The sequence below is a fragment of the Ranitomeya variabilis genome, chromosome 6 (assembly GCF_051348905.1).
Source record: "Ranitomeya variabilis isolate aRanVar5 chromosome 6, aRanVar5.hap1, whole genome shotgun sequence".
Classification (NCBI taxonomy): Eukaryota; Metazoa; Chordata; class Amphibia; order Anura; family Dendrobatidae; genus Ranitomeya; species Ranitomeya variabilis.
In genome coordinates, this window is record NC_135237.1 from 213,868,785 (window position 1) to 213,893,157 (window position 24,373).

At 44.9% G+C, this 24,373-nt stretch overlaps 1 protein-coding gene across 5 annotated transcripts in view; it reads right to left on the bottom strand.

The window, feature by feature from the left end:
• The window catches only part of SACM1L (SAC1 like phosphatidylinositide phosphatase), a 573,015-nt gene that overhangs the window by 186,631 nt on the left and 362,011 nt on the right, over nt 1-24,373 (bottom strand). For 3 of the 5 annotated variants that reach the window (XM_077269423.1, XM_077269419.1, XM_077269418.1), the window contains one exon: nt 18,470-18,568. The exons of the other annotated variants lie outside the window; for them this stretch is intronic. In XM_077269423.1, coding sequence (XP_077125538.1) covers nt 18,470-18,568 — 99 coding nt within the window. The remainder of the gene's footprint in view (nt 1-18,469; nt 18,569-24,373) is intronic. 5 annotated transcript variants of the gene reach the window in all.

The window sequence follows — 24,373 nt, forward strand, 5'->3', positions numbered from 1 at the left end:
TAGATGGTGGAATTTTTGTATTATCTGCTGTGGATATTTTTAGGGTTTTAATACTGACCGCTTAGTATTCTGTCCTATCCTTTCCTATTTAGCTAGCATGGCCTCTTTTGCTAAATCCTGATTTCTGCCTGCGTTTGTCTTTCCTCTTATATTCACAGTCAATATTTGTGGGGGGCTGCCTATCCTTTGGGGTTCTGCTCTGAGGCAAGAAAAAATTCCCATTTCCATCTATAGGGGTATTTAGTCCTCCGGCTGTGTCGAGGTGTCTAGGATGTGTTAGGTACACCCCACGGCTACTTCTAGTTGCGGTGTCAGTTTAGGGTTTGCGGTCAGTACAGGTTCCACCTTCTCCTGAGGAAGTCTCATGCGGCTCCAAGGTCACCGGATCATAACACCTGAACTGAAAATACCTGACCATTTTGTTTATGAAGAGGGCCACCCTTAGGGAATTCTGCTTTCTTGCATGGATCAGAATACTGTAGTATACGTCTTTCAGGTTCAGCACACTCATGTAACAAAATGGAAACAGAAGTTTTATAAGCGATTTTTTTTACTCCATTTTGAAATGCCGATGTATCAGAAATTTGTTCAGACTCTTCAAATTTGCCTTCTTTATCAAGAAATGAGGGGAATAGAATCCCCCTATTTCTTCTTCATCCACTAGTACCTCTATGATAACCTGATTCTGAGCTAGATTGCAAACGTTTGCTTCTAGGGCTAACTGTTCCTTCCAAGATTTCCAGGGGGACATTATTGCAAAAGTTTATGGAGGAACAGGCAGATATTCCAACCGCAGGCCTGATTACACTATACCTAGAAACCAGCAATTCGATGAAATTCTTGCCCAGGCAGGGAGGTGGAGGTAGAAGGAAAGTCTTACCTTTATTACACGGGGAATGGTGTCCCTGAGATTTCCTTCTCTCGTGAGGAACCCCAAACATGAATCCTCTATTTTTTCCTATTTGTCTTTCCATTATTCTTGATCCCTGGGAGGTCTTTTCTGGCCATACCTTCTGCTCCAAAACAAGCTTTTACACTCCGGTATGGAAAACTGGGAAATCACCATCTTTGTTCAGAATGTCATCCAGAACTTGACCAAAGAGAGCCATTCCATGTGATGGAGTGTAACATGGCTTGTTTTTTCAGACTGGACATCCTCCAGCCAACATTTGAACCATAGCGATCTACTAGGAGCGTTACAAAGGCCCGCTGACCTGGCCACCAGACTCACCGAGTTTGCTGAGGCATCTGCAATAAAGGCTGCCGCTTCCTGCATCAATGGTAGATTGGTCAGGATTGTTTCTCTCAGAGCATTATCCCTTAGTTGACCTTCCAGTTGTTCCAGCCAGATCATCATAGATCTGGCTGTACAGATTGCCAATATAGCTGATTTCAAGGCTCCCATCAAAGATTTTGAGTAATGTCTTAGCTATCCATCAGTTTTTCTATCCAGACTGTATTTCAGGATACCCATGTCTTCAAAGGGCAACAGATTTTCTGGATGATTTAGCGACTGCTACGTCTATCTTAGGGCTGTCTCCTCAGCAAAGGGATACCTTCTCTTTGAAGACAAGGGTCGCAAATCTTTTGAGTTTTCTTCCATTTTTTTTTTAATGAGAGCTTGCATTTTCTAATTTATTGAAAACGTATGCTCATCATCTTCTCTAACCCCCCAAACATAATATCCTGGACTGATTTGGGGGTTTTATCATCTATGATGCCCATAGTAGCCATTACAGACTTGACCAATCTGTCTATCTTCTACAGGGAATCACAATCTACCCCCCTGTACCACCATCAGAGGATGAAGAGGAAGAAAAAAAAATAAAAAATCAGATCCACATTCCCGGTCTGACTTCATTGATTCATTATAATTATCAATATTCTGGTTTTCTCTTTCCCATACTATTACTTTTTATGGATTAGGGTCTTAAATGAATCTAACTTCTGCCCTAATAACCGATTTTAAATCCAAGGCAAAATTCCGGGATTCCTCACAAATAATTTTCTGGCTACATGCTGAGTATAGTTTCTTTTGCAATGAGCTGAGTAACGTATCCCTGAAAAGCACAAACTCATTTTTAAGCTTTGCACTGCATTTCTTAGGCCTTTCCTAGTAATTAAACAACAAAAAAGGAACTAATTATCATGGTGACCTTTCATGGAGATCACTTACCTCTCAGTTATTTAGTAAGGGTACCAGATTCGGAGGCTGGATCAAATCACAAGATTGTTCTCTCCTGGAGGCGGTGGATCCATGATCCACTCTGCTTCTCTGGCTAGCCTTATGGTCTCTTCTTCTGTCACTCAAGAGACTGCCTCTGTAGTCCCCACACTGTCGTTGGTACTGCTGTTGTTGCTGCTGATCCTCTATAATCACAGTGTTAAGAAGAGCCAGAGCAAACTTGCTCTTTGGCAGTCAGACCCAATTTTAAATGAGGAACCAGCCACAGCATCTCCTGCCATGTGGACTCCTCCTCCAGACCTCCCAGGAAGTGAAGTTACCACTTCCAGGTCAAAAGTCACTGACACATTCATCATCAAGGCATGCCACTTCCAGAGGGCCCAGCGCATGCGCAGACCCGGAAAACCGCGGTGGCGGGCATGCATGTAAAATGTGCGCTGGTCGCATCCACATGCCCAACACAATTCCCCACTGGATCTGCTGTGGCACCTCCAGGATCCAACACTGGCGCTAATAGCAAGGAGCCATTCTTCCACGCAACCGGGCCTGGGTAAGTTTCTTCTGTTCTTTTCCGCACCTGATTCTTCAGATACAGGTTCCCTCAAGGACAGGAAACCAACTAATGCAGGGGAGAGGTTACGCCCTTGATGGGCAGATCCCATCTCTCGTGTGGTGCTGTCAGAGAAAGGAAAATACGTAAGCTACTTACCGGTAGTGGTGTTTTTCAGGAGCCCATGACAGCACCACAAGAGAGGGGATCTGCCCTTAGGGGACAGGAAACCTACAGACATAAAAGGGTGGCACCTCTCCCGCATCAGGTGGTTTACAGAGCATGAGAGGGCCTCCCTGGTTAGTAGCACATAATCAACTTAAAATATGGTACAATTCACCATGTGAGTAAACTTAAAGGAAAAGAAAGTGTTGACCCATACGAGAAAAAAGGGGTGGGAATATAAGGGTGCTGTCATGGGATCCTGAAAAACACCGCTACCGTTAAGTAGCTTACGTATTTATTCAGTCGCCATGACAGCACCACGAGAGACTTTCAGAGAAGTAAAAGACTAGGGAGGGACAACTGCCTCAAGCACCCTTCTCCCAAACGTGAGATCGGAGGAGCTACCCAGATCCAGTCTATAGTGTTTAAGGAAAATAGATGGAGAAGACAATGTGGCGACCTTACAAATGTCTTCAATCGTCACCTCTGATCTCTCCGCCCAGGAAGTAGCCATGGCTCGAGTGGAGTAAGCTTTTATACCTTCCGGGATCTGCATGCCACCTGCTGTATAAGCTAAAGAGATCGCCTCCCTGATATATCTAGCTAGTGTGTTTTTGGACACTCTAAGCCCCTCTCTAACTCCCTGAAAGGATACAAATAGGGAATTATTTTCTTCCAAGTGCTAGTAGCTGAAATATACCTAAGACGACACCTTCTTACATCTAGAGAATGGAACTTACGTTCCTTATCATTGGTGGGATTAGGACAGAACAAAGGTAGAACAACTTCCTGCAATCTATGAAATTTTGAAGCTACTTTTGGAAGGTAAAGAGGATCAGGTTTCATAATGACTATCTTCTCTAAACTGCATGTACGGAGGTTGTCTAAACAGAACTTGTAGGTCGCTAACCCTCCTTGCGGATGTGAGCGACTAAAAGGGCCGTTTTTAACCCCTTCATGACCCAGCCTATTTTGGCCTTAATGACCTTGCCGTTTTTTGAAATTCTGACCAGTGTCCCTTTATGAGGTAATAACTCAGGAACGCTTCAACGGATCCTAGCGATTCTGAGACTGTTTTTTCGTGACATATTGGGCTTCATGTTAGTGGTAAATTTAGGTCGATAATTTCTGAGTTTATTTGTGAAAAAAACGGAAATTTGGCAAAAATTTTGAAAATTTCGCAATTTTCACATTTTGAATTTTTATTCTGTTAAACCAGAGAGTTATGTGACACAAAATAGTTAATAAATAACATTTCCCACATGTCTACTTTACATCAGCACAATTTTGGAAACAAATTTTTTTTTTGCTAGGAAGTTATAAGGGTTAAAATTTGACCAGTGATTTCTCATTTTTACAACAAAATTTACAAAACCATTTTTTTTAGGGACCACCTCACATTTGAAGTCAGTTTCAGGGTTCTATATGGCTGAAAATACCCAAAAGTGACACCATTCTAAAAACTGCACCCCTCAAGGTGCTCAAAACCACATTCAAGAAGTTTATTAACCCTTCAGGTGTTTCACAGCAGCAGAAGCAACATGGAAGTAAAAAATGAACATTTAACTTTTTAGTCACAAAAATGATCTTTTAGCGAAAATTTTTTTATTTTCCCAAGGGTAAAAGGAGAAACTGGACCACGAACGTTGTTGTCCAATTTGTCCTGAGTACGCTGATACCTCATATGTGGGGGTAAACCACTGTTTGGGCGCACGGCAGGGCTCGGAAGGGAAGGAGCGCCATTTGACTTTTTCAATGAAAAATTGGCTCCAATCTTTAGCGGACACCATGTCGCGTTTGGAGAGCCCCCGTGTGCCTAAACATTGGAGCTCCCCCACAAGTGACCCCATTTTGGAAACTAGACCCCCCAAGGAACTTATGTAGAAGCATAGTGAGCACTTTAAACCCCCAGGTGCTTCACAAATTGATCCGTAAAAATGAAACAGTACTTTTTTTTTCACAAAAAAATTAAGTTAGCCTCAATTTTTTCATTTTCACATGGGTAACAGGATAAAATGGATCCTAAAATTTGTTGGACAATTTCTCTTGAGTACACCGATACCTCACATGTGGGGGTAAACCACTGTTTGGGCACATGGTAAGGCTCGGAAGGGAAGGAGCGCCATTTGACTTTTTGAATGAAAAATTAGCTCCATCGCTAGCAGACACCATGTCACGTTTGGAGAGCCCCTGTGTGCCTAAACATTGGAGCTCCCGCACAAATGACCCCATTTTGGAAACTAGACACCCCAAGGAACTTTTCTAGAAGCATAGTGAGCACTTTAAACCCTCAGGTGCTTCACAAATTGATCCGTAAAAATGAAAAAAGTACTTTTTTTCCACACAAAATTTCTTTTAGCCTCAATTTTTTCATTTTCACATGGGCAACAGGATAAAATGGATCCTAAAATTTGTTGGGCAATTTCTCCTGAGTACGCCGATACATCATATGTTGGGGTAAACCACTGTTTGGGTGCACGGCAAGGCTCGGAAGGGGAGGCGTGCCATTTGACTTTTTGAATGGAAAATTAGCTCCAATCGTTAGCGGACACCATGTCGCGTTTGGAGAGCCCCTGTGTGCCTAAACATTGGAGCTCCCCTACAAGTGACCCCATTTTGGAAACTAGACCCCCCAAGGAACTTATCTAGATGCATAGTGAGGACTTATAACCCCCAGGTGCTTCACAGAAGTTTAGAACGCAGAGCCGTGAAAATAAAAAATAATTTTTCTTTCCTCAAAAATGGTTTTTAGCCCAGAATTTTTTATTTTCCCAAGAGTAATAGGAGAAATTGGACCCCAAATGTTGTTGTCTAGTTTGTCCTGAGTACGATGATACCCCATATGTGGGGGTAAACCACTGTTTGGGCGCACGGCAGGGCTCGGAAGGGAAGGCATGCCATTTGGCTTTTTGAATGGAAAATTAGCTCCAATCATTAGCGGACACCATGTCGCGTTTGGGGAGCCCCTGTGTGCCTAAACATTGGAGCTCCCGCACAAGTGACCCCATTTTGGAAACTAGACCTCCCAAGGAACTAATCTAGATGTGTGGTGAGCACTTTGAACCCCCAAGTGCTTCACAGAAGTTTATAACGCAGAGCCATGAAAATAAAAAATAATTTTTCTTTTCTCAAAAATGATTTTTTAGCCCACAATTTTTTATTTTCCCAAGGGTAACAGGAGAAATTGGACCCCAAAAGTTGTTGTCCAGTTTCTCCTGAGTACGCTGATACCCCATATGTGGGGGTAAACCACTGTTTTGGCACACGTCGGGGTTCGGAAGGGAAGTAGTGACGTTTTGAAATGCAGACTTTGATGGAATGCTCTGCGGGCGTCAGGTTGCGTTTGCAGAGCCCCTGATGTGCCTAAACAGTAGAAACTCCCCACAAGTGACTCCATTTTGGAAACTAGACCTCCCAAGGAACTAATCTAGATGTGTGGTGAGCACTTTGAAACCCCAAGTGCTTCACAGAAGTTTATAACGCAGAGCCATGAAAATAAAAAATAATTTTTCTTTTCTCAAAAATGATTTTTTAGCCCACAATTTTTTATTTTCCCAAGGGTAACAGGAGAAATTGGACCCCGAAAGTTGTTGTCCAGTTTCTCCTGAGTACGCTGATACCCCATATGTGGGGGTAAACCACTGTTTTGGCACACGTCAGGGCTCGGAAGGGAAGTAGTGACATTTGAAATGCAGACTTTGATGGAATGGTCTGCGGGCATCACGTTGCATTTGCAGAGCCCCTGATGTGCCTAAACAGTAGAAACACCCCACAAGTGACCCCATTTTGGAAACTAGACCCCCGAAGGAACTTATCTAGATGTGTGGTGAGCACCTTCAACCCCCAAGTGCTTCACAGAAGTTTATAACGCAGAGCCGTGAAAATAAAAAATAATTGTTCTTTCTTCAAAAATTATGTTTTAGCAAGTAATTTTTTATTTTTGGGTAACAGGAGAAATTGGACCCCAACAGTTGTTGCCCAGTTTGTCCTGAGTATGCTGGTACCCCAAATGTGGGGGTAAACCACTGTTTGGGCGCACGTCGGGGCTTGGAAGGGAGGGAGCACCATTTGACTTTTTGAACGCAAGATTGGCTGGAATCAATGGTGGCGCCATGTCTCGTTTGGAGAACCCTGATGTGCCTAAACAGTGGAAACCCCTCAATTCTAACTTCAACACTAACCCCAACACACCCCTAATCCTAATCCCAACTGTAGCCATAACCCTAATCACAACCCTAACCCCAACACACCCCTAACCACAACCCTAACCCCAACACACCCGTAACCCTAATTCCAACCCTAATGCTAACCCTAATCCCAACCCTAACCCTAATCCCAACCCTAACCACAACTGTAACCCAAACACACCCCTAACCCTATCCGTAACCCTAACCACAAGCCTAATCTTAACCCTATTTCCAACCCTAGCCCTAATTGCAACCCTAACTCTAAAGCTATGTGCCCACGTTGCAGATTCGTGTGAGATTTTTTCCGCACGATTTTTGAAAAATCTGCAGGTAAAAGGCACTGCGTTTTACCTGCGGATTTACAGCAGATTTCCAGTGTTTTTTTGTGCGGATTTCACCTGCGGATTCCTATTGAGGAACAGGTGTAAAACGCTGTGGAATCCGCACAAAGAATTGACATGCTGCGGAAAATACAACGCAGCGTTTCTGCACGGAATTTTCCCCACCATGGGCACAGCGGATTTGGTTTTCCATAGGTGTACATGGTACTGTAAACCTGATGGAAAACTGCTACGAATTCGCAGCGGCCAATCCGCTGCGGATCCGCGGCCAATCCGCTGCGGATCCGCGGCCAATCCGCTGCGGATCCACGGCCAATCCGCTGCGGATCCACGGCCAATCCGCTGCGGATCCACGGCCAATCCGCTGCGGATCCGCAGCCAAATCCGCACTGTGTGCACATGCCATAACCCTAACCCTACCCCTAACCCTACCCCTAGTTCTAACCCTAGTTCTAACCCTAACCCTAGTGGAAAAAGAAAAAAAATATATTTTCTTTATTTTATTATTGTCCCTACCTATGGGGGTGATAAAGGGGGGGTTTTATTTATTATTTTTTTTATTTTGATCGCTGTGATAGAACCTACCACAGCGATCAAAATGTACTTGTAATGAATCTGCCGGCCGGCAGATTCGGCGGGCGCACTGAGCATGCGCCCACCATTTTGGAAGATGGCGGCGCCCATGGAGAAGACGGACAGGCACCGGGAGCCTCGGTAAGTATAAGGGGGGGGAGATCGGGGCACGGGGGGGCGTCGGAGCACAGGGGGGTGACATAGGAGCACGGGGGGAGCGAACAGGAGGACGAGGGAGCGGAGCACAGGACGGAGGGGACTACAGGACAGATCGGTGGCTTGGGGGGGCGATCGGTGGGGTGGGGGGGCGATCGGTGGGGTGGGGGGAGCTCACATCAGTGTTTCCAGCCACGGCCGATGATATTGCAGCATCGGCCATGGCTGGATTGTAATATTTCACCAGTTTTTTAGGTGAAATATTACAAATCGCTCTGATTGGCAGTTTCACTTTCAACAGCCAATCAGAGCGATCGTAGCCACGGGGGGGTGAAGCCACCCCCCCTGGGCTGAAGCACCACTCCCCCTGTCCCTGCAGATCGGGTGAAATTGGAGTTAAACCTTTCACCCGATCTGCAGGGATGCGATCATTCCATGACGCCACATAGGCGTCATGGGTCGGATTGGCACGGGTTTTCATGACGCCTACGTGGCGTCAAAGGTCGGGAAGGGGTTAAAGAGAGGATTTTAATTGGGGCAGTATCAATAGGTTCAGATGGAGCTTGCGTTAGAGCTGAGAACACAAAGTTTAGGTCCCATGGAACTAATTTTTCCTTAATAACGGGCCTAGTTGCTGCCTTGAAGAACCTAGCTATCCAGTGATTACTGGCTAAATTACTATTGTATAGTGCCCCCAGAGCCGACACTTGAACCCTGAGAGTGTTTGTGGCTAAACCCATTTCTAATCCTTTCTGTAAGAATGCCAAAATTTTGTTAATACAGACTTTCTGGTCAATATGTGCCCCTGAGATTGCTAAGAATTTTTTCCAAATTCTAACAAATGTTTGTTGTAGAAACCTTCCTACTCTTTAGTAATGTATTTACAAGGTCTCGAGAAAACCCTTTCCCCCTTAGTAATGACCTCTCAAATTCCATGCCGCTAGATGTAAATTGGCCATTCGTGGATGGAGAATTGGGCCCTGGGAGAGGAGATCTGGTATTTCTGTGAGAATCCAAGGCTGGGAAATGGACATCTTCCTCAGCCAAGGAAACCATGATCTTCTGGGCCAGAACGGGGCTACCATGATTACCCTGGCCCTGTCTTGCCGTATCTTCCTCAGAACTATCCAAATTAAGTTTAGAGGGGGAAAGGCATAAGAGACTGAAGTGCCACGAGATTAGGAGAGCGTCCACCGCATACGGGTTCTCTCTGGGGTTTAAGGAGCAGAATCGATGTAGCTTCCTGTTTTCTCTGTTGGCGAAAAGGTCTATGTCTGGGCACCCCCATAATTGTACGATCTGGTTGAAGATGGTCTGATTTAGTGTCCAATCTCCCTGTCAGAGTTTGTTGCGGCTTAGGTAGTCGGCCATGACATTGAGCTTTCCTTTTATGTGAAGAGGCGTAAGAGATAGTGGATGATTTTCGGCCATCTGAAAAATACGATCCGCGACCTCCATTAACGAACCAGACCGAGTACCTCCTTGATGGTTAATATAGGCTACGGTTACCTGGTTGTCTGACAAAAGCCTGACGTGTCGACCCTGTAGGGGTATAAGGAAACTACTTAAAGCGCGTTTTACCGCTAATTCTTTTAGGTTGGAAGATGAATTCTGTTCGGATTGAGACCACAGTCCCTGGACCCAACTACTCTCCATGTGTGCCCCCCCATGCCCTGCGGCTAGCATCTGTAGTTATTATTCGAGATACATTATTTATCCAGGGGACACCTCTACGTACATTTGGTATGTGTGTCCACCAATGTAAAGATTGTATAGATTCAGTGGATAGTGAAAATTTACTGTCAAGATAGCCTCTCAGGTGACGGGTATTACGTAAAACATCCCACTGTAGTGTTCTGGTGTGATATTGAGCCCAGAGAACTGCCGAGATACATGATGTGAGTGATCCTAATAGCGACATTGCCCCTTTTACAGAGACTGATAGATTATTAATCACTCTGGTTGCCAGCCGTTGAATACTATCCATTTTTGACTCTGGAAGGCGACATTCCTGCCACCTAGAGTCTAAGACAAGACCCAGAAACTCCTGTACCTTTGAGGGCTGTAAACGAGATTTTTTGAGATTAATGATCCACCCCAATTTCTGCAATGCTGACGTCACCTTCCCCAATTGGTCAGTGCAATGTGACTCTGAATGTCCCACAATCAATAAGTCATCTAGGTAGGGAATTATTAAAATGTCTTGTTCATGAAGGTGTACCATGACCTTTACCATTATTTTAATAAATACTCGGGGTGCAACCGCGACTCCAAAGGGAAGTGCTCGGTATTGGAAGTGCTCTATCGTACCATTAATTGAAACTGCCACTCTAAGAAATTGTTGGTGGTCTGCGTGTATTGGGACATGATAATAGGCGTCTTTCAAATCTAAGACAACCATGAAGCAATTGTTAAACATAAGTTTTATTGCCGTCTTTACAGACTCCATTTTGAAGGAAGGAACCAGCAGAAATTTAGTTTGGCCCTTTAAATTAATGATGGTACGGGAAGGATCCGTTAGGTTTTTTTAACCAGAAAGAGGGGGAAATAAAACCCCTTACCACTCTGTACTGTGGGCACTTTAATCAGCACTCCTTTTTGCTTAAGTTCCTGGACTTCTGACTCCAGTGCCAATTGTTCTGCTGAAGAACGACGGATGGGTGTTAGACAAAATTTGTCTTGAGGAATCCTTTGGAACTCGAACTTTAGACCAGTTACAATAATACTGAGGACCCACAGGCTATTGGAAATTTTCAACCAGACAGGGTAGAAGGCTGAAAGTCTGCCCCCCCACCTGGTCTGGCAGTCATTGTGGCTTTCTATAGTCCCGAGAGGTGTTAAACATATATCCTCTACCTCTTTTCCTGTTACTTGCAGATAGGAAAAGGGGCCGGTCACAGGAGCGCAGAATGAAGGACTCAGACGCCAAGTAGATTTGAGCCACAACGCGTTTCAATGGCATACCATTTGGTATGCCGTTGAAATGCGTTGTCGCTCAAATCTACTTGGCGTCTGAGTCCTTCATTCTGTGCTCCTGTGACCGGCCCCTTTTTTCCTACCTGCAAGTATTATCCTCCACTGGAGGTACCCGGCTGGAGCTGCGGGAACTCTGGTGCCTACCTCCCCCTTCCTGGGACTACTGCTAGCGCTCCACACACAAACCGCCAACTATTGTTTTTCATGTGCAATTCTTTTCTTGTTACTGTCATACCTGGATCTTTCTCTATTTGATGTTCTGCGGTTAAACCATCCTCTATTGTAATCCCGTCTGTATGAGGGTCTTCCTAGGAAGGGGAATTGTTTTTTTTTTTATTATCGCCCGCCTTTTCCAACAGTTCATCAAGTACTGGCCCAAACAAATGCGCCCCATCACAGGGAATGCCACATAGCTTTGATCTGGCCTGTAAATCTCATGGCCAACATTTTATCCATAAAGCCCTATGGGCTGCATTAGAAGGGGCTGAAGATCTGGCTGCCAATTTCAAAGAATCAGCCGAGGCATCTGAAAGAAAAGCTGCTGCCTCCTGAATTATAGGTAGGGACGATAGGATCTCATTCCTAGGAACTTTGTTTTTGAGTTGATCCTCTAGGCGGTCAAGCCACACCATTAGTGACCATGCTGTGCAAGTGGCTGCAATTGCTGGTCTCAGGGATCCTGCCGACGTTTCCCAAGCACCCTTAAGAAAAACATCAGCCTTTCTGTCTAGTGGATATTTTAGATTCCCTAAATCCTCAAATGGAAGAGAGGTCCTTTTGCACGCTTTGGCTACTGCCGCGTCCAGTTTCGGGGCCTTATCCCATGAGGATGATGCCTCTTCCTCGAATGGATACCTGCTCTTAAATGCTGGTGGGAGCGAGCCCTTCCTCTCGGTCTTTTTCCATTCCCTTGTAATTAAAATGTTTATCTTATCAATTACCAGGAAGGATCTTCGGGATTTTCAATCTAACCCTTTGAACATTATGTCCTGCATAGACCACTCTGACTGGGGCTCCTCAGTCCCCATTGTGTTGTTTACCACTTTAACAAGGCGATTAACTCTATCCAGTGGTAAACAGGAGTGACCAGACTCGGTATCCATGGACAAAGAGGATGATGGGAAGGAATCTGAGCTTAGTTCACCCGAGTCTGAACCCAAATCCAAAACTGAGGACCCGATTACTTTCCCCTTTTTAAAATCTGTCTTCTGGGATATGGATTTAATAGAACCCCTGATTTCTTGTCTAACCATATCCCTTAAGGTGGAAGTAAGGTCAGGGGCCTCCTCCTCTATTAAGTGTTATATGCACGGTTTATATAACCTCTTTTCATGACCATCTGGGAGCGGTTCCCCACACTCGGCACACTCCCTGTGTTTGGCCTTGGTGGAACATTTTCTCCCCTAATAAGGAGAGAGGGAACATAAGGAGGAACAGAACATCACTAAGTGAACTTTCACATAGATCACTTACCCAGGGCGTGTAGTGAGTGGTACCTGTAGTTAGTGGGGGGGTCCTTCCTAGCAGGCGATGCTTTACGGCTTGAGGACTTGTTTGGTCTAGACTTCTGAGTACTCAACTCCACCAGGGCGACTACTGCCACTAGATCGTCGCTGGGAGATAGCATGGGGCTGCTCTGTGGGCTGAGGCTGCTGCCGCTTCTCAGGCTGCGGTGCTTCTTGCTTTGGTGACTCCATCTTGAAAATGGGTCGGAAGCATCAAGCAGCCATCGCACTCTTCTTAAATATACCCCCAAGGTACTGCCCCCGATGGTTGTCAGCAGGTTTTCCCTGTGACCTGCCCAGCACCATGTTAAATTCTGGTCTCCCCCTCCCAAGACTGCGCCCCGGCTGACAATAGGGACCCCCCAAGGATCAGCAGCACATCCGCTCTCACCGCACATATCGTCCGGCCTCGGACGCTGAGCGAGACACCATCAGCCAGCGCGGCTCTACCGCGCATGCCCGGCTGCGTCATCAGGCCGTGCTGCCGGCCACGTCATCAGGGAACGCCCCTTCCGGTCGCGGCCGCAGGCTGCGATCAGACGCACCACCGAACGTGCCGGACGCAGCCCAGACCGACACGCACACCCCTCAAGGACGCGACCAGCCCCCCGGAAGGCCCCGCCAGGCACGGCCTCAGAAGCTGGCAGCACATACTCACCAGGTACCTGCGGCGATGGGTCACTAAGAAGCAAGCCCCTCTGAAGGCTGCTTCTCTCTGCTGACACCGACACTAGCAGCTCCCCTGCCGTGTGGTGCTTCTGGCGTCCTGGACAGCGGACAGCCCAAGGTAGGGGACCCCCGCTACCTGAATCGGGCTGCCAGGACTCGGCTATCTTCTTTTCTTCGACCTTCATCACAAGGCTTGCCTGAAGAGGTTCCCCTGTCAAGGACAGGAAAGCAACTGATGCGGGAGAGAGGTGCCGCCCTTTTATGTCTGTAGGTTTCCTGTCCCTGAAGGGCGGATCCCCTCTCTCGTGGTGCTGTCACGGCGACTGAATCAAAAAAAATTTTCCCACAAAAATGTTGCTTTAGTCCCAATTTTTTATTTATTTTCACAAGGGTAACAAGAAAAAAAAAATCTACAAAGTAATGTTTGGACACACAGCACAGCTGGGAAGAGAAGGAGGAGTGCCATGTGAATTCTGGAGCGCAAATTTGTCTACAATAAAGAATGCCATGTTGCACTTATTGAGACCCTAATATGCCAAAACAGCAGAAATCCGACACATGTGACCTCATTTTAGAAACTACACCCCTCAAAAAAATTCATGTATGGGTATTGCGAGTATCTACATCCCACAGGTGCTTCATATAACTTTATAACATTGGGAGTAAACAGGAGTAATTGAACGACATAATTTGTTGTGCAATATCTCCTGAGTACGATGATGCCCCATATGTGGGGGGTAACTACAGTTTGGGTACATGGCAGAGCTTGGAAGGAAAGGAGCGCTATCAGTTTTAACCTCAGACTTTACATTTTTACATGGGAAAATAGGTAAAAATGGCAACAAAATTTGTCAATTCCCTATATGTGGCTGTACAGTACTGCTTAGTCACATGGTGAGACTGCGGAGGTAAATAACGCTATTTTACTCTTTCAGAACATACTTTCAAAGAATAGTTTGCGAATGCCATACGCCATATACACAGAGTACCTAAGTGCTATGGGCAGCATGGTGGCTCAGTGGTTAGCACTGTAGTCTTGCAGCGCTGGAGTCCTGGGTTAACATCCCCCCAAGGAAATCATTAGCAAGTTATTTGTAAGTTGTCCCTGTGTTTCTGTGGGTTTCCTCCGGGTACTCTGGTTTCCTCCCACATTCTAAAGACATAGTGATGGGATTTTAGATTGTGAGTCCCATCGGAGACAGCGATGATAATGTGAGCAAAAACTGTAAAGGGCTGCAGAATATGTTGGCACTATTGGGATTCTGCTCTTATTCATATAGAGCAGAATCCCCCCTCAAATCACCCCATTTTGGAAATTACACTCCTTTGGGAATTTATCTACAGATCTAGTAATGAAGTATTGGTATTTCCAGAAACATGCAACAATGGATGCTGCAGAGCGAAAATTGTAAATCTGCCATTGTAGTGTCCAGTACATTTTATTGTCCATACATTGTGCACAGCTCAAGATTCTGGAGCCATGCACACTGTAAATTGTGCAGACTCTCATCGTTACAGAAATGCCAACTATGTGGACACTAAATGTGGTTTAAATTGTAGAAAGAAGCTATGGGGAAAAGCGCACACAATAGAGCAACCCTATTTAAGGAGGACAGAAAAAAGTGAAAAAGGTGTTGCTCACCTAGGCGACTGCATGGTACCCCTTTTTGAAATTCCACCTGCTGTCTCGTGGCTGGGGGGATCCCCTAGTTAAAAGTTCTCCACATAGGCTGTGTGCCGTACCGGCATTTTTTTTTCCAAGTTGTAAATTTTTTTTTTTAAGGACTTGAAAAAGGTGCTGGTATGGCATTGAAATGAGTAGTCTGAATAAAAGAACCCTCATTGAACTACCTTGCAGCAAGATACATTTTTTTTTTAGCTTCTCTTCAAAAGTGTTTTTTTCCCCATAGTTTCCATCAAAATCTACGAATGATGTGAGTGAGATGAAACCCCATTCACAATAATGAGGCAGCAAAGTTAATCATGACTCAGTCCAACCTCTGTTTAGCTGTGTCCTTTTCAGAGTGGCACAAAACTGTTGTCGACAAAGTTTTCATGCGCACTTAAAAACTGACACCGCTGGATCATAGGCCAGACAGTTCAAAGGGTCTCCATCTGTCGAATTATGGGAAGTAGTGATGAGCGAGTATACTCGTTGCTCGAGTTTTCCAGAGCACACTCGGGTGATCTCGGAGTATTTATGACCGCTTGGAGATTTAGTTTTCCTTGCCGCAGCTGGATGATTTGCAGCTACTAGACAGCTTGATTACATGTGGGGATTCCCTAGCAACCAGGCAACCCCCACATGTACTCAGGCTGGTTAGCAGCTGTAAATCATCCAGCTGTGGCAAGGAAAACAATCTCCAAGCAGTCAAATACTCGGAGACCACCCGAGCGTGCTCTGGAAAACCCGAGCAACGAGTATACTCGCTCATCACTAACAGGAAGTCTTCAGGGTTCTTTCTAAATCACATTTTTAAGAGATTTACATGTAAACAAACCCCAATGTAAGTGCTCAACATAAAGTGCTAGTAAATGTGAACAGAGTCTTACTGCAATCCTTTGGAGGCAGAATGAACAAATCAATAGCAGGTCAAGAGTTTTTATTCTTTATGCCATTCACTATGTGGTATAAAGTTAGGACAATTTTATTCTTCAGGTCAGTGTGATTACAGCGATACAAGATTTACAGGTATATAGTAATTTTTAGGTTTTGCTACTATCAGGCACTAAAAAAAGCTTTTTTTTCCTAAAACAAAGTTTTTGGATTGCCATATTTTAAGATACATAATTTTTCTATACTTCTGCCGACGGCAGCCATGCGATGGCTTGTTTTTTTTGCTTTAGGAGTTGAAAATATATTGGTTCCATTTGGTAACAGCTTTTGCTTGCTACTCTGATTTTTGGGAGGTACAGTGAACAAAAAACAGCAAATCAGGATATTTTTTTGCCATTCACCATATCGAACAAGTGATAAGACCGCTTTATCTTTTAGTCAGGACGATTACAGAAATACAATTTTTTTCTCATGTTTTGCTGCTTTTACGCAATAAAACAATCTATAGGAAAAATAATTGTTTTTGCATTGCTATATTCAGAGCTTATATTTTTCCGCTAACGGAGCAGAGTTGTGGCTTGTTTTTTTGCTGGAGAAGATGACATTTTCAGTGATACCACCTTTTTATATTCGACTTCTTGATCACCTTTTATTACATTTTTTTTTTTACTTGGTCCTTTTATGGAACTTATTACTCTGGCCATGGATATAATGCATTACAATGCACATTTACTGCGATGCATTAAAACAGTTAGTGTTAGGCTGCTTTCACACTAGCGTCGGTACGGGGCCGTCGCGCTACGTCGGCCCGACGCATACTGTGTCTTACGACGCTTCCGCTGCCCCCATTGCAAGGTCCGGGGAGGAGTTTCAGCCGCGCATGCGCGGTCGAAAATGGCGGACTCGACGCACAAAAAAAGTTACATGTAACTTTTTTTGTGGTGGCGGTCCGCCAAAACACGACGCAACCGTCGCACGACGCAACCGTCGCACAACGGTTGTGACGTCTGGCAATACGTCGCAATGCGTTGGTAATGTTAGTCTATGGGGAAAAAAAGCATCCTGCAGACAACTTTGCAGGATGCGGTTTTTCTCCTAAACGACGCATTGCGACGTGCAGCCAAAAACGCTAGTGTGAAAGTAGCCTTACACTGATAAAACGTCTTAAATCATGCTCCCGGAATCAGTGGGAACACACTTTAAAATAGATTATACAGGTACTTCCAATGTTGAGAAGGGTTTATATTCAGTGAAGTGCTAGGTTAGCGCTATAAAGATAAAATTAATCAATAATGTTGAAAGGAACCCATCAGGATACTTTGGAAAAAGCAGTTCAAGTGCACTTACGCCCTCAAGTGAACTTGCAGCCTGATCTGCACAGGACTTCTATGCTAGATTCCTCAAGGCTGGAATGTATGATCTCTACCCAACAGGCATAATTTTTAATGCCATACCTCTTGGTGCATCTGTAAAAACAAACAGACATGTTTCCTTTAAAACATATCAGCGCAAAGTGGCCATGTGGGTGTTCCGGAGGGGACAGCAAAAAGGCTGGAAACTACAGGGCTGTGAACCACAGGGTGGCCCTCTGCATCAAGTTCACCGATATCTGCATCCTCCAGATGGAAATCCTGGTGAATACAACAATGGAACAGGGACATCATACTGGGTGAAAGGCTGTGCAGATTTGCGCTGTGTGTGGACACCGTACTGCATAGGGGGCTTTGTGGTGACATCGTACTGCACGGGAAGGAGTTTTGTGGCACAATCATACTTTATGCGGGCGCTTTGTGGTGTCATCGTACTGCATGGGAGGGAACTTTGTAGTTTCATCATACAGCATGAGGGGGCTATGTGGGGACATCATACTGTTTGAGAAAACGTGATGGCTTGTCAGGACATTGTTGTGAAAGGAACTGTTGATCAAGGTAAAAGGGTTGAATAACAGTATGATTTACTATTTTATATAAATTTTGTAAAATAAGCAAATTATATGGTGTTGATTAGCTGCTATAGGTAAGAATACAAGTTACAATAAGCCCTACAACATGCATTAGCAGTAGCAACTAGTCAAACTTAATTCTCAATATTAAGTGCTAAATATATAAAACAATAATGAGTAGACTAAAGTTTGGCCTGTTGGATAGGGCCCAACGCATACATTTTGAATAAATTCTCAAGTCTTAAAAGTACTTTACACGAATATCCTTATATATGAGAAACATTTTAGTCATAAAGCTTTCTTTTTTTCATGAGGGAAAAAAAACACACTGGCTTTGACTACACAGGTGTTAGTACTAAACATTTCTTGCACTACCTGTTCATATATATGACTTAATAAAGTTTTGCTGTGGAATTCAGTTTTTATTATGTAAAAATAATTTTACTGAAGACTAAAAACTGTCAGTAAATTTGTTCCACTCAAAACATTCCCCTACGTATGTAACAAATCATAACCGTTCCTCTCCCAAAATGGAAGTAACCACCAAACTACAAGGCACTGCAGAAACTGCTACTGTTCGCAGTTTGGATGCAAGTGTTTTATGTGGTACGATAACATAGTAGATTTCCTTTTTAGGAAAGAAGCCCATTAATATCATCTCACCCAAATTCATCTTGAATTTCAGCCACTTGATCCACCAGAATCTGTAATCGCTCCCAGCGCATACGACTGCATTCTTTGTGGAAGTCAAAAGCAAAGTACCTAATTAAAAGAAAAAAAAAAAAAAAGATGGCATTGCATGTACATTACTTTTTTCTTGGGATTGTGATCTTGGTTTACAGTGTATTTACATATCCAATTACATTTAGGCAGGCCAGTAAAGGCCTTTATCTCATTTAAAACCTGCTAAGGCTTCATTTTTTTTACCTGTTATCACACACTTATTTATATACAAATTGACTTCAGAGACCAAGAGGACTTGAACTCTATAGTGTCTCCTGTTGGAAGCAGCAATCCTACAAGTCACTATTGACCCTTTAACAAGCCTTGAAATGTGACTTGGGTCAAAAGCCAAATTAGAATCTCAATATGGGGGTATTGCCCCTCGTCAGTGCTAAGTATGAGAGCGGATTTAGCTAGGCGAGTGGCTCTGGACTGAGGTCTAGGTGGTAACATTCCTCTTTGTGGAGAATAACATAACGGCTCTGACATGCCAAGGTAAGGAGGCTTATTTTCTGTGCAACGCTCCTCTGGGAAAAAAGTATACACTTATTTATTATTAAGGAAGAGCGAATGTGGTGCTCGGTGATACTTTGATGTGCTCGTTACTCTGTGAGTAATGGGCAGTGCTCAATGAAAAACTTGAATCCCTGTCCCGCATCTTTAGAGCATGTTATGCAGCTAATAAGTAGGGATTGCCTGTGAGTCACTATAAGGCCATAGCCATCTTGGTTGTTACAATACTGTGAACGGCTAGAAGTCTGGCATCATAAGGGATTATAAAAGGATAGGAGTGTCCCAGCTCAGCACACTGACACCATTGCACAGCTCTGTGATACTTCGTATTGGAGGGAGAGAATGCTTGTCTAGGCGCCTGTGTGTGCACAATATAATGAATTAGAGGCCTGCAGCGTTGATGCGGTTGCTGAAGCTGAGCCATGGTACTAACAGCACTTCTAAGGGCTAATTATTTGCAACATGTACAATCTCCATTTAGCCTAGTAGGAAGAGAGTTGCAGGAGCATGGAGAATGACAGATTCCAGTCTGTAGACAGGGATTAGGCCTGTGCACTCTGTTGGAAAATATATAGCTGCAGTATTTTTTGTGGTGGCTGAAAAAAATATAGTTCTTACCGATAACGGTATTTCTCTGAGCCCATGATGGCACCACGGAGAGAGGGGATCCGCCCACCTAGGACAGGAAACCTACAGATAAAAAGGCGGTACCACTCTCCCGCATCAGTTGTTTACTAGAGAACGATGGGAGACTATGGAATAGCTTATTAGTTTTAATACTACTTAACTTAATTGAGATACCGCAAGACCTAATCATATAAATAGCATATGGCACTATGTTAGTGTGCACACCCATAAGTGAAGGGAGGGAAGGTTCGGGTGCCGTCATGGGCTCAGAGAAATACCGTTATCGGAAAGAACTATATTTTTCTCTGACGCCCATGACGGCACCACGGAGAGATTTGCATAGATTGTACATTCAGGGAGGGACCACCGCTTCCAGAACCCTTTTACCGAAGGTAAGGTCTGAAGAGGAGATAAGGTCCAATCTATAGTGCCTATAGAATGTAGAAGGTGATGACCAGGTAGCAGCTCTACATATCTGGTCAATTGAAGCTCCGGCTTTCTCAGCCCAAGAAGCTGCTACTACTCTCGTTGACTGAGCCTTGACATCTCCCGGAACGGACATTCCACTTGACGAGTATGCCAGGCTGATGGCATCCGTGATCCATGTCGCCAAAATGGCTTTGGAGGCTTTTTTCCCCTTCCGGGGACCCTGAAAGCACACACAAAGAGAGGCATCCTCCCTACTCTCTCTGGTGGCTTCTATGTACTGCATGAGGCATCTCTTGACATCTAGCGTATGTAATGATTCTTCCTCTCTATTTTTAGGGTTGGGACAAAAGGAAGGAAGAGATATCTCGAGTTCTGTGGAACCGGGATGCCACCTTCGGGAGGTATGCTGGGTCTTTTTTGTGAATGACTCTATCCTCCAAGAACTGTGTGTAAGGAGGGTTAGCTGATAGCGCCTGTATGTCGCTAACTCTACTAGCAGATGTGAGGGCGACGAGCAGGGATGTTTTGAGGGATAGGAATTTCAATGGGATATCTCCTATGGGTTCGAAGGGAGGTTTAGTCAGGGCTTTACGGACCAAATTTAAATCCCATTGAGGGGTAACTTTTACTGGAAGTGGTCTCGATCTACCCGCTGCCCTGATGAACCTGTAAAACCACCGGTTCCCTGCCAAGTCATAGTTAAATAGGGCTCCCAATGCCGCCACATGGACTTTCAGGGTACTCGTGGCTAAGCCGATCTCCAACCCGTTTTGTAGAAACTCTAATATGGATTTAAGAGGGACCCCTTCCCTTATTTTAGTGCCCGATGATGAAATGAATTTTTTCCATATCTTCCCATGCTGCTTTGTTGTAACCAGTTTCCTACTTTGTAAAAGCGTGGCTACCAGCCCTGGAGAGAAGTGTAAGAGTGTAGAGCTGTCAAGTGTAAGCTCGTAACTTGTGGATGGTGGACTGGGCCCTGGGAGAATAAGTTTGGGAGGTCTGGGAGTACCCACGGGTCGGATATCGACATTCTCCTCATCCAAGAGAACCAAGGCCTCTTCGGCCAGAACGGGGCTATTAAGATCACATGAGCCCCGTCCTCCCGAATCTTCCTCAGCACTGCCGGAATCAGAGCAAATGGGGGAAACGCGTAAGCCAGCTGATGTAGCCATGGAATCAGGAACCATGGATTCCCCCGTGGAGTTATGGAGCAAAACGAGTTTACTTTTTTGTTTAGTTGTTTGCAAAGAGGTCTATGTTGGGTACCCCCATTTTTCTGTAATCTGGGTGAATACTGCCTGATTTAGCTCCCATTCCCCTTGCTTTAAACAGGAACGACTCAGAAAGTCTGCTTTGTAATTGTCCGCTCTTTTTATATGCAGACTTGTCAGGGATAGAAGGTTGCTCTCGGCTATTTGAAAGATTGACTCGGTTACTTCCATCAGATTTTTGAAGCGAGTACCCCCTTGGTGATTCAGGTATGTCACTACTACCCTGTTGTCTGACATAACTCTGACATGGTGAGAGTGAAGGGCCCCCAAGAATTCCAGCAGGGCGAACTTGACCGCTATAAGTTCTTTCATATTGGAAGATTATTTTGCTAGAGACGCCGACCAGGTGCCTTGGGCTACTAGGTTGCCGAAATGAGCCCCCCACCCACTGGGGCTTGCATCTGTGGTCACGATTTTTGAAATTGGGGTTACCCATGGGACTCCCTGGGAAAGATTTTTTTGCGATGTCCACCAGATTAGTGACCGAGTTGTGCGTGGAGATAATCTTAACCGTCCTTCTAAATGCCCTCCTAGAGAGAACTCCTCTGCCAAAATTTGCCATTGGAGGTCTCTTGAATGGAGCTGAGCCCATTGGACTGCAGGGATGCATGAAGTCATGGATCCCAAGAGGGACATAGCCTGGCAGAGAGTTATGGAGGGGAGAACTTGTATCTTGGATACCAGACCTGTTATTTTTTCTATTTTTCCCCCCGGGAAGCCGGCATTCCTCCTTTATGGAGTCTAGAGTGAGATCTAGATATTCCTGGACCTGGGAAGGCAACAATCTGGACTTTTTTTAGGTTTATCAGCCAGCCCAGCTCCTCTAGAGAACGCATTACTGTTTCTGGCTGATTGCTACAGTGTTGGGGAGAGGAGCCTATCACCAAAAAGTCATCCAGATATGGAACAATCAGGGTGTCCTGTTCTCGGAGATGAGCCATTACTTCTGCGATTAGCTTTGTGAATATTCTTGGGGCTATGGCTAGTCCGAAGGGTAGGGCTGAAAATTGGAAGTGGTATAATACCCCCCTGATGTGAACTGCTATCCTGAGAAACCTCTGGTGATCTCTGTGGATAGGGACGTGATAGTAGGCATCCTTCAGGTCCAGGACTATCATGAAACACAGAGGAAACAGCATTTTGATAGATTACTTTATTGTTTCCATCTTGAACGCTTGTACCTCTAGGTATTTGTTTAGGTTTTTCAAGTTTATGATAGTCCTGTATGACCTGTCCATTTTTTTTTCTCAGGAACAGAGGGGAATAGTAACCTTGCCCTCTTTCTTGCAGGGGAACTTCCAGGAGAACTCCCTTGTCCACTAGTTCAATGACCTCGTTTTCCAATGCCAATTGTTCTTCCACTGAAGACCTTGGAGATGTTACCATAAACAAGGGGAGAGGGTTTTTTAGAAATGTCAGTTTTAGCCCTGATTTTATTATGCCCAGGATCCATGGGCTGCGGGTAATTTTCTCCCAGGCCGAGAGAATGAGTGACAATCTCCCCCCCACCTGGGGCAAACCTTCATTGGGAAGGTTTCCGGTTGTCGCTGAGGTTTTTATTAAACAAGAATCCTTTATTTTTGTTATTCTTATCCTCCCATTTTTCCTGATTCCTCCCCGGCTTTTTACGGAAGAACCTCTTGCTCCGAAAGGGCCTTCTATAAGAGGGGAAACCCAGGGAGGGAAAGGACTTCTTTTTATCCCCCACCCTCTCTAGGATGTCATCCAAGGTGGGACCAAACAGGAACTCCCCCTCACAGGGAATGGTACATAATTTTGACTTTGTAAGTCCCCTGGCCAGCACTTAAGCCAGAGGGCGCGCTTAGCGCGTTAGAGAAAACTGCTGATCTAGCAGCTAATCTAATAGAATCGGCAGAAGCATCTGCCAAAAATGTAGCCGCCCCCCTCATTACCGGCAAGGTGTTTAGTATGGAGTCACGGGATGTTTTCCTTTTAGCTGGCCTTCCAGTTGGTCTAACCAAACCATTAACGAAAGGGATGTGCATGCGGCGGCGACTGCTGGCTTTAGACCACCCCCCAGCTGCTTCCCAGGAACTTTTGAGAAAGGCGTCCACCTTTTTGTCCATGGGGTCCTTCAAGACTTTCTTTGATGCCTTAGCTATGGCAACATCTAGTTTGGGGGCTTTTTCCCAGAAGGAGCAGGATTCATCCTCGAAAGGGTACTTTATCTTTGGTGTTAACAACGCCTTCCTTATGGGTTTTTTTCACTCCTTTTTGATTAGTGCGGATATTGTCTCATTAAAGGGAAAAGCCCTCTTCTTTTTTTGCTCAAGACCCCCCGAACATGATGTCTTGTACTGATCTTTTGGGGTGAGAGTCTACTAACCCCTTAGTGCTTCTAACTGCTTTAATGAGGCCATCTGTGTCCTCCAAGGGAAAACAACTTTGACCCCCAGAGGAAGAGGACGATGAAGAAGAAGAAGAGGAGTTATATGTATCTGAGTCCGCATCATCACTGTCTGTATTAGACACCGGAGACAGGGACCTGTGCCTAGTCTTCCTCCGTTTTTTTCCGCTTTTAAAGGGATCTAAAGGGGTCTTCTACCTGATTTTTTATCAGGGTTTTGAAGTCAGCTGCAAACCCGGGAAGCCCTTCGGATACTGTTTGCTGTATACACGTTACAAAGTCTTTTCTCCCAGGGAGTTGGAAGGTCTTCTCAACAAAGGGCACAAATCCTATGCTTAGTTTTCCCTAAGCTTTACTTCCCCTAAAGTAAAAAACAGACAAATATACCCTTACTGTCACTGACTTTCACAAAGAGCACTTACCACCTCACGGACCCATAAATATCGGCTGTGGATGTTCTGCATCTGTCTTTTTGCCGGACGCCGTACTGGACTCCTTGCTATGCTGGGACTTTTGGCGTTCTTTACCGGTAGTATCCTGGTGTCCTTTTTGCTGTCCCCGCTTTTGCTGCTGCTGCTGCGATGCTGGAGGTGATTCTGGTAAGGGTGATGCCGGGTCGCTCATTGTGCCCTG